The 18,207-nt window shown below is 35.9% G+C and overlaps 1 protein-coding gene across 1 annotated transcript in view; it reads left to right on the forward strand.

Annotated features, from left to right (window-relative positions):
• Nucleotides 1-18,207, forward strand: part of C7H1orf87 (chromosome 7 C1orf87 homolog) — an 89,680-nt gene that overhangs the window by 51,651 nt on the left and 19,822 nt on the right. The window contains 2 exon segments of the mRNA XM_074079599.1: nucleotides 4,349-4,441; nucleotides 18,069-18,133. Coding sequence (XP_073935700.1) covers nucleotides 4,349-4,441; nucleotides 18,069-18,133 — 158 coding nt within the window.

The raw sequence follows: 18,207 nt of genomic DNA on the forward strand, positions 1-18,207 counted from the left end.
TTTGTTGCTCTGCTCCCTCTCTTAGGCCTTTATGCCTCTCCCAATCTCTGCTGGGTGCCAGCAGCTCCTCTAGGTGTTGTCAGTCTGCCCAGGGGCCATGCTGGATTATTTTCCAGGGGTGGGCAGATGGGTAGGGGAACCACGCATGATGCATGGTGCTCACCTGTATCTTCTAAAGTTTCACACAGGCAGCTTTGGAGCCAGCTGTTGGGGAGACATGGTGCCATTGTTTTCAGTGGGCACTGTGTAGGGAGGCTTTCCGCGGGGTAGGGGTCCAGGATGTCACAAGATTTGATTATGATTGATGTTCTGTCTTCTGCTTGTTGGGAGAAGAAAGAAAAGAAAAAGGAAAAAGAAAAGAGAAGCAGCCAGGGGCTTTTTTCCTAGGCCCAGAGGCCACACACATCTTGCTGGCTATGTTGGGCAGGATTTTTGCAGGTGTTCCAGAGACTCTTTTAGAAGGCTATTCCAATAAGCCAGAAGTAAGTTATGAAAGTTTAAATTAAGGTATAACAAGAGGGGTGGAGACATTAAGAAGATAGAAAGGTAGATCATGACAATTAATTGAATGTGGGCTCTAAATTAGAAGGAACCAAGAATGTCTCCCATGGTTCTGGCTTTGCCAACTTGTTTTGATGTGATTTTCTGAGACAGAAAACAAAAAGTAGCAATTTGGAGAGGTAGAGATAAGGATTGGTGGGTTCTATTTTGAACATATTGATCTGGGTAGAGAGATTGAAGTTGTATAATGATTTAAACCTCTTCAATATGGAGTGGAAATTGTAGGAGTAGTTAAGATTACACAAGGGTATAATGGAAAGTGAAAAGAGAAGAAGGCTGAGGAAGACGCTCATTGTTAGGGAGTAGGTAGACAAAGAGAAGCCTATGTCAGACCAAAAATAACCAAAGGGGGCCTGGTAGTAGTCAAGGAAGCCAAAGAGGAAAACAGTGTAGAGGAGGAGCATAGCATCATCATCTCAGTCCCATGCAACAAAAGGACTATCTGTAATTAGGAATCAAAGGTATTCTTAAATGGAAACTGTGATAGGGGGTCCTAGTAACTTTGTAGCGAGAGTTAAGTAGCATATGGGGTAAAACATGGAGAAAGAGGAAGCTGTGACAGTGTGTACCAACTTTTGAGCAGAATTTTGAGAAAATGAAAAGCATTTCATATGTAATTTTAAAAATAAGGTAGATATTTTGTTTACTTCTGATTGAACACATCTCCTTACTAAACAGAAAAAAATTAGACATTTTCTTACTAAGGATCATAACTATGAATATTCATGCTTTGAAGGATTTTAATAATAATCCTGCATAACACTGAATCGCTAGACTTTTCTGGGCAATGCTCTGTTGCTCCTCCTCAGCTGTCAGCAGTTACTTCTTAGCAGCTATCAATCAGTGTGCTTCTAATCTGCTATTAATTTTAGCCTACAGCAAAACTCAGTGTTGCTAGAAGGAAATGACCTATTTTTAGAATGACAATATCAATAATATCAATGCTTAAAATACATTGATATGCTCTAATTGTGAGGATGTTTCTGTTCTTATTTATGGGATGAAATGGTATAACATAACCAATTTCTACTTCCTTATTTTTTGCCAACCTCCACCACACACATGCCACTCTTGAGTGGCTTCAGCTCACTCATTCACTCTCTCATTCATCCATATATTCAATTGCTGAAACTTTATTTTTCAAAACTATACTAAGCAATGGTGATAAGAAAATGAGTGAAACACAGTTCCAGCCCTGGGTAAGCCACTGTCTTGTAAGGAAGCTCAGAAAGTAACAGAAAACTACTTCCCAGCCTGAAAGGGACATAAAACAATAATGGAGTGGATAATGTTAAAATTGTCTTTCTAAATAACACCATACTGTTTTTCACCCATTAGTTACACTTGAGTTTCCTCTGCCCAAAATTCTTCCCAATTCCTTCTGCTTCTGGTAAACTATTCATTTTTTTTTCATGTTTTTAAGACAATCTTTTATTTTCCTTTTTTAAGCTATTCTGACTTTATTCCTTTATACCTAAGTAATACACACAAGTTTCAAACACAGATTTGATGTTTTCCTTTTCATAAAGACCAGTGAAATTTGTGTCACTGTTTTATGTTTGTTCTGTGTGCTGTTGGGGGATGAGCCTAGGTCTTTGCCCATGAGCTTCAGCCCATCCCTTGTCGCTGTTTTAAAATGTACATTCTATTATTATTTAGATATGATGAGATCAACAGATTGGGAGACAGTTGCCATTAAAAAGATGGCTTGCTTCTCATGGTTCCTAAGAGGAGAGGGCATGCCACACCAAATGTAGGGCTTCACAGGGAAACACCTGATTTGTCAGGAAGCAGTGGGAGTATAGGAGAAAGGTGGACACAGACTTTCTTATGGTTATCTGCAGAAGGAAAGAGAAAAGCAGGGCATGCAGTCCTAGAATTGGTTACTTTGAACAATTTCAGTGGATTCTGGGACAATATAGGCTATCCCTAGTTGGCTGGTACCTGGTCCTAGGATGACTAGGGGAGAGGAAAAGTGGCCTTGTGAGAACCCAGTGAAGGGCCAATTGGTGTTTAGGCTTTGAATAATTTGGTTTGCATCCAAAAGACTCAATTTCAGCTGAGATTCTACTCTTGCCAGGAATTAGCTAACCCTAAGAAGGGCAAGCTTTCTATGGTTAACAAGGACCCCTGGATGACAAGTATCAGAAAAAAGAAAACAGTTTTTTATCTCTGTGACAAATACCTGTGAAAAACAATTTAAGGATCAATTTTGGCTAATGGTTTCAGAGGTCCATTGTGGCCTGGTCCCATTACTATGGGTCTGTGGTGAGGCAGAAAATCATGGTGGAGAGGGTATAATGGAGAAGAGATGTTCACCTGTCGATGGATGGGAAGCACAGACAAGAGGAGGAAGAACCTGGGGACAAGATATATCCTTCAAGGGCACACCTCCAATGACCTACTTCCTTCACCTCCTAATAATTTCCCATTCAGCTATGAACTCATAAATGAATTAATCCATTGTTGAAATCAGCAGCCTCATGATCTAATCACTTCCTAAAAGCCCTTCAACGTGAAACGCACATGAGCCTCTTTGGAGGACTCTCCATATCCAGACCACAATAATTTAGTAGATACTATTTAGTCCAAATGCTAGATACTTTTTTCTTTCTCCATCATTCCTTCCTGTCTCCCTTCCTTTTCCAACCCTCTCTCCTTCTCCCTCTCTCTCTGTCTCTCCTTTTCCTTGTTGTCTATCTCTCACTCCCTCATCTCTGTATTTCCTCTCTCCCTTCTTCTGTCTCCTTTTCTCCACATTTCCTCTCCCAAACCCCTCCCTTTCTTCTTTTGCTCACTTTAAAAAATATTATTAAAATGCATACTAAGATCCAGGCACCATTCTGTTTATTTCATTGTGTGATCCTTGCAGAATCCTGCAAAGTAGAAAGTACTAGTCTCATTTAGTAAATGAAGTTATTAGATACAGAAAGGTTAAGTAACTTCACATATCACAGACAACATATCTGTTGTTCAAAATAAGCTCTGTTTTATTCCAAATTCTATTTTCTAATCATCATTATAAGTAAACAACATATGCTACCACCTCCTTAAAAGTGCAGTATATTTGAATCTAAGTATCACCCACCCACCATCCTTAGAATTGAATTAGTTTATCAGCTACATTCAGAACATATTAAGTGCTTGGGAAACCACAATGACACTTCATTCATTTGATCGATAACTATTAGTGAGCCTCTGATTTTTATATTAAGTTCTATAATTTATTAGCTATGCAACACTAAGGAAATAGTTAATCTCTCTCTAAGTCTTGGTTTTCTTGCATATAAAATGTATATAGCAACAGTTACCCTGTGAATACAACATATTTGTTTTGTAAATCAAAGTTTATAATACAAAATGCTCTTCAATTTATCTATATAATGAAGTATAGAAAATGCCTAGGCTTTGACCACCTGTACCATGGCTGGCAGAAATGTAAGATCAGCATTTGAAAGCCTAGTGACTTCTGTTTGTTTTCTTTTTTCTTTTTTTGGTAGCACTGGAGTTTGAACTCAGAGCCTCACACTTTACCATTTCAGCTACTCCACCAGCCCACCCAATGACTTCTGAATAATAAACTATACCTCTGTGTCAGTTAAATCAAAGTTTACTATTGATATGCATTCAGCTAGTTAGATTTGACCTAATTCATGCCCTAATGGTAGAATACAGTCCTGGGCATTAATTATTTGTCCAAATTACATAGGTTGCAATTATGGGAAGGAAATTAAAATATTAATTTCATCCTACTAAAGCTTCAAATCCTTTCTTATTTCTAGGTCAGGGCTATATGTGGGAAGCACAGATTATATATAACCTTGAGCCTGCTGGAAACATTGTTTAACCACCAAGATTTGAGTTACCATGGTGAAATAAAGTAAGTTTACTTTTGATATTTATACCTCTTGCAAAAGTTCATATTATAAAGTCCTAACTCCCAATATGGTGATACTAGGGGGGGGCTGAGGCCTTTGGAAGGTAATTAAATTTAAATGGGGTCATGAGAGTAAAACTTCCCATCATGGAATCCATGAGTTTACAAGAAAAAAAAAAAGACACCAGAACTTCCTTTCTCTTCCACATGAAGATACAGGAAGAAGACAGTGACCATCTACAAGACAGGAAGAGGGCCCTTACCAAGAACAAAATCTAATCATATTGGTCCTGGATGTTCCAGCCCAGAACTGTGAAAAACTAATGTCTGTTGTTAAAGACTGTTGCCACTCAACCTATAGTATTTGTGAAATTCCCTCAGTGTTCTATTAGGGTGCCAAACACAGAGATTTGTCTTCAGAGTTCAAGCTTCATATGGGGACAAATCAATTTCAGTCACTTGACAACTGACTTAAGGAATATTTGGTTTTAATGAGGCCAAAGTGCCTTCTTAGTCATACAAAGCAGGAAACTTCTCCTCCTAGCCATTATGAAACATCAAGTACTAGGTTTACCATTGCACCTTAAACAACAAAGAAATAGTATAATATATATGCAGTAATATTTTCAGAGATGGGCCATTAAACAACACAGAACAGTCATTCCTAAGAGAAGAAAAATCAGCTCAGACTATAACACAGGAAGAGAGAAATCTAAACAAAGCCCATAATTCTCCCTGATTTAAAAGGTAAATTTGGGAGGTCAGAAAGACTAAGGATAGAACACATGATACAGCATTAGAGAGAAGAAAAGAGAGACATCCCTAGAGACTTCTCTTTGGACATTTCCAAGATTGCCTTTATGCATGTGAGTAATTTCCTGGGTATCTATCTGAGGAAACTATGCAAGATCAGGGTCAGAAACACTAAAAGAAAGAGGTAGAAAAATTCCTAGATCCCCAATAGTATTGGTAATAGCATTATCTTCCCACCAGGCAGTGGAGAAGATTTCCTAACACATGTAACATTGAGTAGAGTCCTTAGAATTGTATCGTATTATAAAGGGGCCAAATTTCCCAAACTCAAAAAATCTTTAAAGCCCTAACAAAATTTAAAACTGACCAGACTATTTCCAAAAAACTTTGCTAAATTTAAGAACAAACCCCACTCCCATATTTCAAATTTAACAACAAAGAAATCTCAATAATGATGTAAACGTCACAGTTTCTGCCACATACACAAAAATTACCAGGTATGAAAAGAAGACAAGTATGATATATTATTAGGATAAAAGCCAATAAAGTTCCTACCTAGCAAGTGCAAGCACTGAGTTCAAACTCCAGAAACACAAAAATAAATAAATAAAATAAACAACACAAATAATAGAATTAGTAGACAAGGACTTTAAAGAACAATTATAAATAAGCTTCATGTATTCAAGGCTTAAGAAGGCATGATCATAATGAGAGACCTGGAAGAAAGAAAAAAAGACACAAATAGAATTTCTAGATAGGAAAATTAAAATGTTATCTTTCCCAAAAACAGAACTGTCATAATAATGAGAAAGACATTTTAAAAATCATAGGAGAAAAATACTTGACCAGTGATCCTCAAAACTATGAGAGTCATTAAAACTGAGGAAAATCTGAGACACAAAAAATTAAATGCAATGTATTAGCCAGGATGAATTTGGAGCAGAAAAAAATAGTGGGTAAAAACCAAAGTAGTTGGAATAAAGTATGAACTTTAGTTAATCATAATGTAATAATATTGCCCCTAATTGTACCATCACAAGATGTGAATAAAAAGAGAACCTAGGTACAATGTGTGTGGAAATTCTCTATCCTTTTTTTCTCTGTCATTTTTGGTTTGGTAAATCTAAAGTTAATATCAAAAGTCATTTATTTTAAAAATATAATGCCTAAAAGAAAAATGTTCTCAGTAGCAATAGCATCAGATTAGATATATAATTTTAAAATAACTTGAAGACATAGTAATAAACATCTATAATAAAACTCAGTGTGCAAAACTAATTAAGGAAAAGTTAATAAAGTGTTATTGAGTTGTGTGACATCAGCAGCTTACTACCTAGAAACTCAATTCTTAGAAGATAAAGAGAGAAACAGAGGAAAGGAAAAGAATGTTGAGCAGGTAGTAACGGCATTTTTTTCAAATTTGGAGAAAACTATAAAGATGTGGATCCATGAAACTCAACAAATCTTGAAAACAAACAAAAAATAATGAAATAAACCATTCAAAGTTACATTATAATAAAACTGCTTAAACAAGTGGTTTTAGCAAAAGTCCAGCATACAGAGAGAAAAACAAATAACTAATAACAAATACTAAGCAACAAAGATAAGAATTACAACAGACTTCTCACTGGAAACAATGGCAGACAAGATAATGGAGCAACACCTCTAAAATTATTGAAAGAAACTAACAACTAAAATTCTATATCCAGAAAAGTTACCTTTTAACAGCAATGTGAAATAAAGACTTACTCTAATGCACAAGAGATAAGTGAATTCATAACCTGCAGATCAACCTCACAAGAAATATTTTTAAACCTCCCAGCAAAAAAAATGATCATGTTAGATATATACAAAGGAATATAGAGTACTGGAATAGTAAATATGTGAATAAATACATTAATTTCTTATTTTTAAAAAACCTCTTTAAAAGGTAATTAACTATTTAAAGCAAAAATAGGAGATTTATAAGAACAGTAATGTCTGACAATAGCATATGAGACCAGGACAGGGAAATAGAATATTCTGTTAATGTTCTTATACAATAGATGGAGTGGTATTATTGTGTTCTAATTATGAATGTAATCACTTAAAATGTTAATAAATATTAAATAGAAGCATAACCACATTCAGTCTTCAAAAAGACCCCCCACCCAGAAAAAAAGGACAAAAAAACAGATAGTACAGATGCAAAAAAAATTATCAAGATGGTAGATTAAACCCAATCATATCAATAAATACATTAATTATAAATGATCCAAAGGCACAAATTAAAAGACAGAGATTTTCAAATTGTATTTAAAAATAAAGAACCAACTAAATGGTGTCCATAATAACACATTTAAATATAAAAACATAGACAAGCTGAAAGTAAAAGTATTGAAAAAGATATATCATATCATACTAACTTTCTCTAAAAAAAAGCTCTAACAGGGCTGAAGGCATGGCTCAAGTAGAAGAGCCACTGAGCTGATTAATAAGTATAGGCCCTAAATTTGAACCCCAGAACCACCAAAAAAAAAAAGAAAGCTGGAACAGTTATATTTATATTAAACAAAATCGATTCCAAAGCATAAGATAATGCTACAAAGTCAATTCATGAAGAGAACATTACAATCATAAATGTTATAAACACCCATAATAACATAGCTTCAAATTATACAGAACTCAAAAGACAAGTAAGTATATTCACAATTATAGCTGGAGAATTTGATATCATTTTGTCAGTAATTGACAGAAAAGGTAGACAAAAAAAATCAATAATGTTGATTACTTCTACTGTGCTATCAACCAACTTGACTTAAGTGGCCACATAACATCAGAATACAGATTATTTTTAAGTGTACTTGAGTTATTTAGAAGATATAACAAATTCTGATCAATAAAACAAGGCTCATTAAAGGTTTGAAGTCATACAAAGTACAGTTAGAACTCTGTATATACAGATCCAAGCATTCAACCAACCATGGATCAAAAAACTGCATCTGTGCTGAATAAGCATAGTCTTTTTTTCTTATCATCATTCCCTAAACAATAAACAATACAATAACTATTAAATAGCATTGGCATTGCATTAGATATTAAATGTTATCTAGAAATTATTTATAGTATATAGGAGAAAGTGTGCAGATTATATGGAAATACTATACCATTTTATATAAGAAAATTTATTATGTATGGATTTTTATTATATATGTATCCTGGAACAATTCCCGACAGAATACAAGGGATGATTTATGTTCTCTGATCATAGCAGAATTAAATTAGAAATCAAGATTTTTTTAAATCGTGGAAATCTCCAAATATTATGAGACTAAACAAACTTCTAAATAATTCATGATCAAAGAATTCACAAGAAAAATAGAAAATATTTTTGAAATGAAGTAAAATGAAACATGACATACAAGTAATCCTTGGCTTCTTTTCTTACATTTCGCATCCAATTTACCAGTAATCCATTAATAAAATCAACACCACCTTCAGAATATATCCAGAATCTTGTCTTCTTACCACCCCTATTTTCACTTAACTAAACTCCATTCAAGCTACTGTTATCTTTATTCTAGATTAGTACAATAGTTTTCTAATTAAACCCTGCTTCTACCCTTATCCCTAGTTCATCCTCAAATCAGCAGCTATAGTAATCTCTTCAAAACCTGAAACAGTTCACATCATTGTTCAGTTTGTAACACTGCAAGAGCACTTTATTTCACTCTGGTAGAAAGAAAAAGTCCCCTTATAAAGAGTTCTACACAACCTGCCCCCTCTTCATTTTTCTGGCTCCATCTAGAACCTCCTTTGTACATTCTGTTCCCATTACTACTTAATCCTTGTCTTTGTCAAGAAGACCAGGCAAACATCTACCTCAACACCAATCCTCTCAATGGTTCCTCTACTGGAGTGTTATCTCCCCACATATTGTCATGCCAACTTCCTTGCCTTCCTCAAGTTGCTGCTTAAATGTTTCCTTGTCAATGCAGCCTACCAATTGCCCTACTTGGAGGTGTACTACTACCCTGCTCCTCCTTCCCCTTTACCTGCTTTCTTTTTGTTTTTTTCTACACAGTTCTTGACTTCTAGTAAACTACCCAATTTGTTGATTTATTACATTTATTGTCATTACATCTCTCCCTAATACACAGTAGACAATAGTACCATAGTGCAGGTATGATCTTTGTTTTATACACTGAGGTATTCCAAATGTCTAGAGCAGTGCATGCCACAATAAAAATTATTTATGTACTTCAGCAGAATTGAGGAAGGAATAATGCCTCAGTATATGAATTATTCCCAGTCCCTAGATCATGGTCAAATTGAAGGATGTATTTCCTAACCTGCTCCTCAAAATCAAATTTTCCTTGTGTCATATACTCTTATAGCACGAAGTCATTGTATTTCCTAACACTTACCACTACTTATAATTATATATTTATTTGTGTGATTTCTTAATGTCTACATAGTGATTTCTATACCACAAGGAACATAACTTCTTTCCTCACATTATATTCCCAAAATCCATCCCAGTAATTGATATATAGTAGGTACACAGTAAATATTTGATGAACTCATTTATTCATTCTTTTAGCAAACATTTATTGAATGCACACTATATCCCAAGCATTACTCTAGACACTGGAAATACAAATATAAATAAAATAAACTTCCTTCCCTATTAAGTTTATATTCTGGTGGAGAAGAGAATAAAGTTAAGACTATGGCATATTACATAGTAACAAGAACAATAGAGAAAAATAAGGTAAATTAAAGATTATGAGGAACATCATTCAGTGAATAAATGAATAATGAAGATGGGAGTTTGAACCTAGCTAATGAGTTTCCACTGGACCAACTCTGCACATGGGAGTTTTCTAAAACCTTGGAAGTGGTTGGGTGAGAGATGGTTAAGCTGGAAGAGAAAGAAAGTGAACTAGCTTCTGAATAGTAAACCAAGTGACTGAAATTGAGTAAGAATCAAAAAAATGGCTCCAGTCTAAAGGGAGAAAAGGCAAGAATCAAAGTTCACATCATATCTGGTTTATAGCAGAGATTCAATAGATACTTACTGATTAAAAATTATGGTCCAGAACCAATATTTCAGGAATCAGAAATATGAGACCAGGAGAGGATGGGGGAGGGAGAAATGGAGGGGCTTCTCAATATTCTACTGTTTTTGTGAAGATTAGAGAAGCACACAGATTTCTTTATTCACCTGTCTTTGACCTTTCACTATTCAAGGACATCAAAATCATGAGAAACAAGAGATAAACCTGCTTCATCCTTAGACAGTCATTGACTAAAGCCTCTTTTGTTGAATTAAATCCATTCCATTATGGACTTTGTATGCAAACCTATATCCTTAAGGGATTAAAGATGTAATTTAGACACACATTTTAGGAGCTAAATGCACGAATCATTATTTTAGTACATATTGTCCATTAATCTGCTGTTCAATTGGGAGCCCATTTGGAATGTGTCTACTTGCTAATTAGCAGGATTCTGGTGCTGAGCTGCTTCCTGATTAAATGTCCTTTAGAATCAATAAAACATCAGGAGGGATTATAGTGATGTGGGATTAGCCCCATCTAACCAAATAAAATGAGTTGCGTTCCCTTTTTAAACTATCACGTTGTAAGAGCTCATGAGAGGAGCAATTTTGTGAGCCCTGTAACGAAGTTGTTTTGGGTTTTTGGTTTTTTTTTTTTTTAAACATGGAGGTCTTTTGTTTTTGTTTTTGGGGTTTTTAAAAATTTTTTACGTTTTGGCCATTTGCCTTCCAATTAGCAGAGACATTAGTGAATGACCACCAGAGTAAGGTGATTTTTAGAAAGACTTGATTACAATTTCAAATCTCTACCCTGCATCACGCGTATGTAAAATGAATTCAGGTTGTGTTGGATGGAAATTATTATCCCTGTTTTTGGCCAGGAACATGTAAGTCAGAATTCACATTTACTGTTTCTGTGTGACTTTATAATAAATGGTAATGAAGGAGGGCAGAGAGAGAACAGGAGGCAAACTAATACTCAAATTGTATTGGCAAAATTAAATGCTTCAACTCAGTTTAAAACACAGGCACACAAGCCAAATCATGTTGGGGGAGGGGAATAAATACTGAAACCACTATGGAAGCTTGGTGAATAGAGTGGAGCAATTGACACAGCCACAAGTAGGACTTATCATATACATCTGGCCCATTACTGAGAGTGCAATTAGGTTGAAAAGGACTGCTTTTGCTAATCCCAGGAACAACCAGAGGATTTGAGAAGATAAAGGAAACATGAGGTGTCTGATTCAACAATTACTTTTTAAAGGGAATAAGAAAAGCATTAGACAAAGAGCTATTAGAGATGTGGTATAATGTCTTGGCCTTAGAAATCAGACCTGGCTTTTCTCTTCCACATTCTAATAATAATAATAATGCTAATAAAGTTACTAGTATTTATAGCCAACACTTATATAATGCTTACTATATTCTAAGAAATTTTCCAAGTGCTTTATTAGATATTAAGTGTTTTAATCCTTGCAACTGCATCATGAGTAAATACTATTATATTTTTCAAATGAGAAAATTGAGGCACACACAGAGAGGCTAAAACCCATATGTAAGTGATAAATGAATTTATCAAGGCTAATTAAGCCAGTCTTTCTGGCTTCAGACTCTCTTACTCACTACCATATTGACCTTCTCATAAGTGCTACAACACCCAGAGTCTTGTGGGACTATGGCTAGGCACAGAGGTTTTGATCAAACTGCTTAGACCCAGAACTGCCTTCACCTTGGGCTTGCTGTTGAACACAATTTTAGATTTGAGGAGTTGGGTATCTCCTGCCCTTGGCCAACAACTTGATCTTGGACTTCTGGCCCATGATCTGTGCTATGTTATCAAGGTAGCCTGTCTTAGTCTACTGGTGCCTCTACAGCAAATCACCTAAGGTTACCCACACTCTTCCTTAAATGAAAGGGCCTATAAACAGTACACACTTGTTCACAGTTCTGGAGGCTGGAAGTCCCAAGATCAAGGCACTGGCAGATTCATTGGTGAGAAGGTTCTGCTTCTTCACAGATAGATTTTTTTCTCACTGTGACCTAACATGGAAGAAGGGGTTACAAGGAAATGAATTCCATTCATGAGGTCTCTGTTCCCAAGACCTAATCACTTCCCAGAGGCCCCAATTCCTAATACCTATGGGTGATGATATAAATAAATGAATTTGGGGAAGACATAAATATTCAGCCCATAGCATTATCGCAGCAAAATAATATAGTCACTGAAGCCTAATGGTTCTTAAGCTAGCGCACTTTCTAACTGCCTCATCTCTCCAGCATATTTTGTACTTTCCTCAGCTAGAGTTGAAAATTACAAGATTCTAAAGGGAATGGTTGTAAAGATTAAAATTTTCAAATCATGGAGGGAAGTTCTTAAGCTGAATCCTCAGCATTGATTTATGCTGTGTTTCAGCTCAGCATGGTGGGATTTGCAGGAACAAACATGGTAAGAAATAGGAGAGAATTGCGGAGAGAAGGAACAGAATGTGCCAAGGCAAAGAAGCACAAGCCCAGCAAATCTTCCCTAGGCTAGAGCACACATTCAGGGATGAAGAAAGGTAATGAGTCTGGGGAGGTGGGCACCAGCACTCCTTTGGACATAAGCCTGTATGTAGCTTCTAAAGGAACAAGCCACCTAGGGCTAGTTCCACCAGGATTACAAGAGTTTTTCAGAAAATAGCCTACCTTTTAGGTGTTTAGTATGCTTAGGTTTGTTTTGTCTTTGCACATAGGTTGTTTGTAGTTTTGGTTTTTTATTAAAAAAAAGGTCTTTATTTGAAAACCCCTGACTAAAATTCCTATGAACAAAGAAAGAGACAAAAATCACACAAGTAGTAAAAACTGATTAATAGGTACTCCAATGTCAGAATCTAGAAGGAAACTCCACTAACCATAAATTAATGGAACATGGGAAAGTCAATGAATTTCCCTGCCCAAGCTTTGTCTCCTTATCTATAATAAGTGTAAAAGATATTTTGTCCCTTCACCCCTGCTTTCCCTTTGTTTTAGAAAGCATAAACAAGCCTTTTTATGCTTATTATGTATATAATATACATATTTATATACTTTATATATAATACATGTATAATTTATGTTTATGTATATAATATATATATTATTGTTGTACTGGGGATACATTGTGTCATTTACAAAAGTTCTTACCATATACCATAGTTGAATTCACCCCCTCCATCATTCTCTTTTATCCTTCCCCCCCATTCTAAGAATAGTTTCAATAGGTCTCATTTTTCCATTTACATACATGTATCACATATACATAATATTTTCATCATATTCACCCTCCTATACACTTTTCTTATATCATCCCCCACCCACTGGTACCAATCACCCAGACAGCATTAACAAGTCTTAACCAACTAGGAAATTGCACTGATGCTACTTACTATATCAGCCTGTTCCCCACTTTACTTTCCCTCTCTCCCCTGCCCAAGGACTCATGTGTGTGTTCTTATCCATACACCACTTTTCTGTACCTATTAAGACAGCACATCTGTGGGTGAGTGAGGTGGGAAGGGGAAAAATAGGCATCTGTGTTTCCAGCTGGTGAAGGGCCATCCCAGAAAGTTAAGTTTGTGGTAGGTTAGAACAGAGAGGGAGATTCCTGGTAGTTGTATAGACAGAGCAATGTATAGATTATGACATACTACACCAATCTGGGGGGTCTGGAATCCAACAAGTGTGGTATGAATATCCTACCTTCATCCTACAGAGGTACATTAGGTGAATGCCTGAGGCACCAGAATGGATTGGAATTGTCTTCTACCACTTGTCTGCATACCTAAGTGAATAGAGCCAAGGAAATCAAGACAATTCATCTATTGGGTTGTACCAAATGTGAATAGACCCTTATTTGAAGCTGAATAAAGAGAAAACTCCAGCATATAAGACCTACATTTTAAAAATAAGCAAAATATGGAAAGAGAATCATAATCCTGAAGGCTCCAAATGTCAACAAAGCTTGAAAATGATCTATTCTAGAAATTAGAAAAAATAGGAAACCATTGCAGTTCTCTATGGGATATAAGAAGCCATGTCCTTTGTTGAAATGAATTGGAAAGTAATAAGCATGAAATTAGGTAGGCTATAAAAAGAAATTCATAAAATATAAAAATCTAGTAGAAGAAATTAGAAAGAACTTGGGTAAACCTAAGTGGCTTTTAGGGAGACTAAAACTAGGAGAAGGAAGAGATGACTTAGAATCAATAAGCAAAATTAACACTAGAGAAAAATCTAATGTGGAATGTCAAACAATTGGCTTCTGCAAAATCTAAATGTAAGGGATAGAAAAGAAAATGAGAGAGAACAGTAGACAGAGAAGAGTAATAATGGAGACTCAACCTAAAAAGACTTGGTATTATGGGAAAGGAAATTAGAAAAATTGGACATAAAATCAAAACAAAGTCTCAACTACAGTAGTGAATTTTCTGTTGATATAACAAAATGATTGAATCTGGGTACTTTATAAACAAAGAGAATTGTTTAGTTGATAGTATTAGAGGCTGAAAATCCAAAAGCAGGTAGGCCTATCTATTTGGTCTCTTGTGAGGTGTGTCACCACGTGGCAGATGGCATCATGATGGGAGTACTTGTGAGAGGGAGAGGTCACATGGTTAGACAGAAAGCCAGTGAAGGGGCAGTGCTGTCTTGCCCTCTTTACAGCAGCTTACTCCATGGGAATTAACCAGGGTCCTCTGAGAACTACATTAATCCCTTCTTAAGGCAACATCCCCAATTACCTAATAACTTTCCACTAGGCTCCCCCTTGCAAAGATTTCACTGCATCAACATTACTACATAAAGGATTTAAGTCTACAGTATATAAGCCTCTGAATAACCCACTCAAACCATATCCAATCCATAGCACTAACTAAAGAAACTTTTTCAGACTAGTGAAAAAGAGTCCTCTGTATAGTTTAAAAGGAGTCACTATGATTGAGAAATTAAGAAAACATGTATCCATGTCTATCCCAGTGAAAATTTTGTATAATAAAGACAAAGAAAGTCATGGATCCTGGGCAAAACCAAACCAAAACCAAACCAAAGCAAATAAAGGCAAAATTAATTATAAATGAATAAAAATCAGACTGACTTCAGATTTCTGCAATAATAAATGTTAGAATACACTGAAGCAGTGTCTGTGGCGTTTCAAAGGGGAAAAACAGTGACCGAAGTCACCTTGTGTAACATTCATGAGGATTTGGATTCAGACAGTCAGGGTGCAAATCCTGGCTGCCCCACTGATCTTTGTATCTCTGGGTGAGTCATTTACATGTTTCATAAGATGGGTATCTCCATTTAATGAAATAAGGAATTAAAAGTACTTAGAATACTCAATAATGCTACTTTAGCTAAATAAACTCAGTTGAAGTTGGAATTTGAGCCCAAGTTTACTCGAAAATAAAATGGGGCTCAGAAACCTTGTCCTGACCTCTCTGGTTTGACACTGAGGGTTTGGCATCCACTCTTGTTATTAGAATTACACAGTCTCTTATTGCAACTGAAGCCCGTTCTCATGTTTAAGTTATGAGTGGCTCTTTGAAGGTCTAGAGTAATGTAAATATTAGAGAAAAGAAATATTTTTCTAGAAGAATCTTGAGACTTATTGGTTGCATAAGTGCTATATACCACTTAAATCTGACAATACCAAAGTTCAAAATTTAGAAAAACTTCCTTTTTTCTCCTTCCTCTTCTCTCAGGCTATAATCAAGAAGGGAAGCTGGATACCAGTGTCTCCCTATCTTGAAAAAACCTTCACAAAAAAAGGGTTGGTGGAGTAGCTCAAGGAATAAGCCCTGAGTTCAACCTCAGTACCGGAAACAAACAAACAAACAAAAAGAATAAGTAAGTTTCTGGTGCCATTTTATCCTGGGGCCTTATCTCATATTTTATACCTGAAAACCCTTACCTGATAACTCCTGACAGTTGTGAAAACTAAATGGTATGCAGTGGGTAAATAGTAATGAATCTAGGTTTTTAGTTGTTATGTTTTGGTTGTTATCAAAGGGTCAGAAGATGCTCTAGGCATGAACCTGGCCTTCCTAAGCGGATCTGAAAAGAAATTATAAAATGTCTAGAAGATAGGAAATGCTTCTTTTGAAGCTTATTTCCTGATTTGAGCTACTATCAGACCTTCATGTGATTATTAACATTTCCCAAGAGTACCATGTAGTATATCTTCTCCAACTTTCTCCTTCCTCCCTAGACCTTCAGCATCTGATCCAGGTACCAGCTTGTCTGACTTACAGTTCCACACACCATGCCTTAGCTGTTCCTTACATGAAGCTCTGGAGGCCACATTTTCAAAATTCCATGTATGTATATTGAAAAGAACATCATATGACATCATAGACAGGAAAAGTTTTGTGAGATATAAGTAAAACAAACATTTATTTAAAAGATAATTTGTATTTAAGGAGAATAAAATCACATGACATTAGAACTCCTTGAGAAAACATAGGACATATTTTACAACTTACCCTTTATTTTTGTTAGACTTCTTCTGATGAGAAGACAGAGAAAAAAGTTCTTGTCACTTGCAGCTGGTTGCTAGCAACAGAAACTTTCTTTTGCTAGCACAAGCAAAAAATAAATATTTTAAAGGATATGAAATAACTAACAATATTGCTAAAAATAAAACTTTAGAAAGGACAAGAACCAAAAATTAATGACAGCGATTGAGAGAGGAGAAAGGAAGTGACAGAGGAAGCAATAATTGAGATTAATTAGATAAGGCTGATCACAATGTTGACTACAGCAGGGTATCGGACTTTGACTATAATCCTATCCATACTGTATCCAAAAGGAAACTGAGCTGTTATTACCCCAGAGAAGAGCATCTTTATATGTAAATGAAACTGAAAAATGGATCAAACATAAGTGATTTTCACTATCGAAATTTTGCTGATGTATTTTAAGCCTTAAAAAATGTGTACCTGATTGTCATTTGCAGATATATTGCTCAAGGCAATTTCTACTTGAGCAATGCACTAAATATAATCTACTTATATTTAGCACCCTTATCAATCCCCTTTTATGTTCTTTTCTGTGTTGAAATTCTTCCCATACTTGTGAAGGCTAGATTTCTAAAACCACCTTGAAACAAAGATTCCAGAATTGATTTAATTTATATTAGTGAGATGAAACTGCAGGACATGTGAGAGGAAAAAATGGGAGCAATAGGGCAGTGGTGCAAAGACCACCACCTAGAGTAGTGATAACTCCAGAAACTGGTGAGTATTAATCTTTCTGGTGGCCAGAATGCACATGGCATTACATATTCACCAAATTCACGGGTAGGGGTGACCAAGACATCAGCCAAGTTTTCCTACAGTTCCCTCATCTCTTACCATGGCTGCACTGATCCTAAGCTAGCAGAAGGACACACAGCATACTAGCCATACAGTAGTATTTTTTGTGGTGCTGGGGGTAGAACTCAAGGTCTTACGCATATGAGGCAAAGCGCTCTACCACTGGGCAACATGCCCAGCCCTAATTTTTTGATGCAAGGTCTAACTATGTAGCCAAGACTGGCCTGAAATGCATGATCTTCCTGCCTCTGCCTTCCAAATCCTGGTATTATAGGCATGTGTCACCAACCCAACTCTTGCAATAATTGTGAGGATACCTAACTTACTGTACCAAAGTACTTTCTGATAGAAGTAGTTTCTGTTTCCTGCATTGAACCCTGAATAATACAGGTATCTAAAAGCTCTTTCAAAATCACTACCACCAGTAATAACTTAGAGCTTCACTGCACATTCTTTTAGGGCAATAATAGTCATCAGCAGGATTATGTTTCCTTTTCTTACATAGGTGGCAAAATTTTCTTGAGTTGCTGAGCAGACCATCTTCTGATTTGTTGTCTGTTTTGCCTACAGGTAAGTTCCATTATTGTTGCTCCTGAGAGACCTCCCATTTCCCAGCACTCTTAACTATGCTGCTTAAGCACTAG

This window comes from Castor canadensis, chromosome 7 (genome assembly GCF_047511655.1).
Source record: "Castor canadensis chromosome 7, mCasCan1.hap1v2, whole genome shotgun sequence".
In the NCBI taxonomy this organism is placed as follows: domain Eukaryota; kingdom Metazoa; phylum Chordata; class Mammalia; order Rodentia; family Castoridae; genus Castor; species Castor canadensis.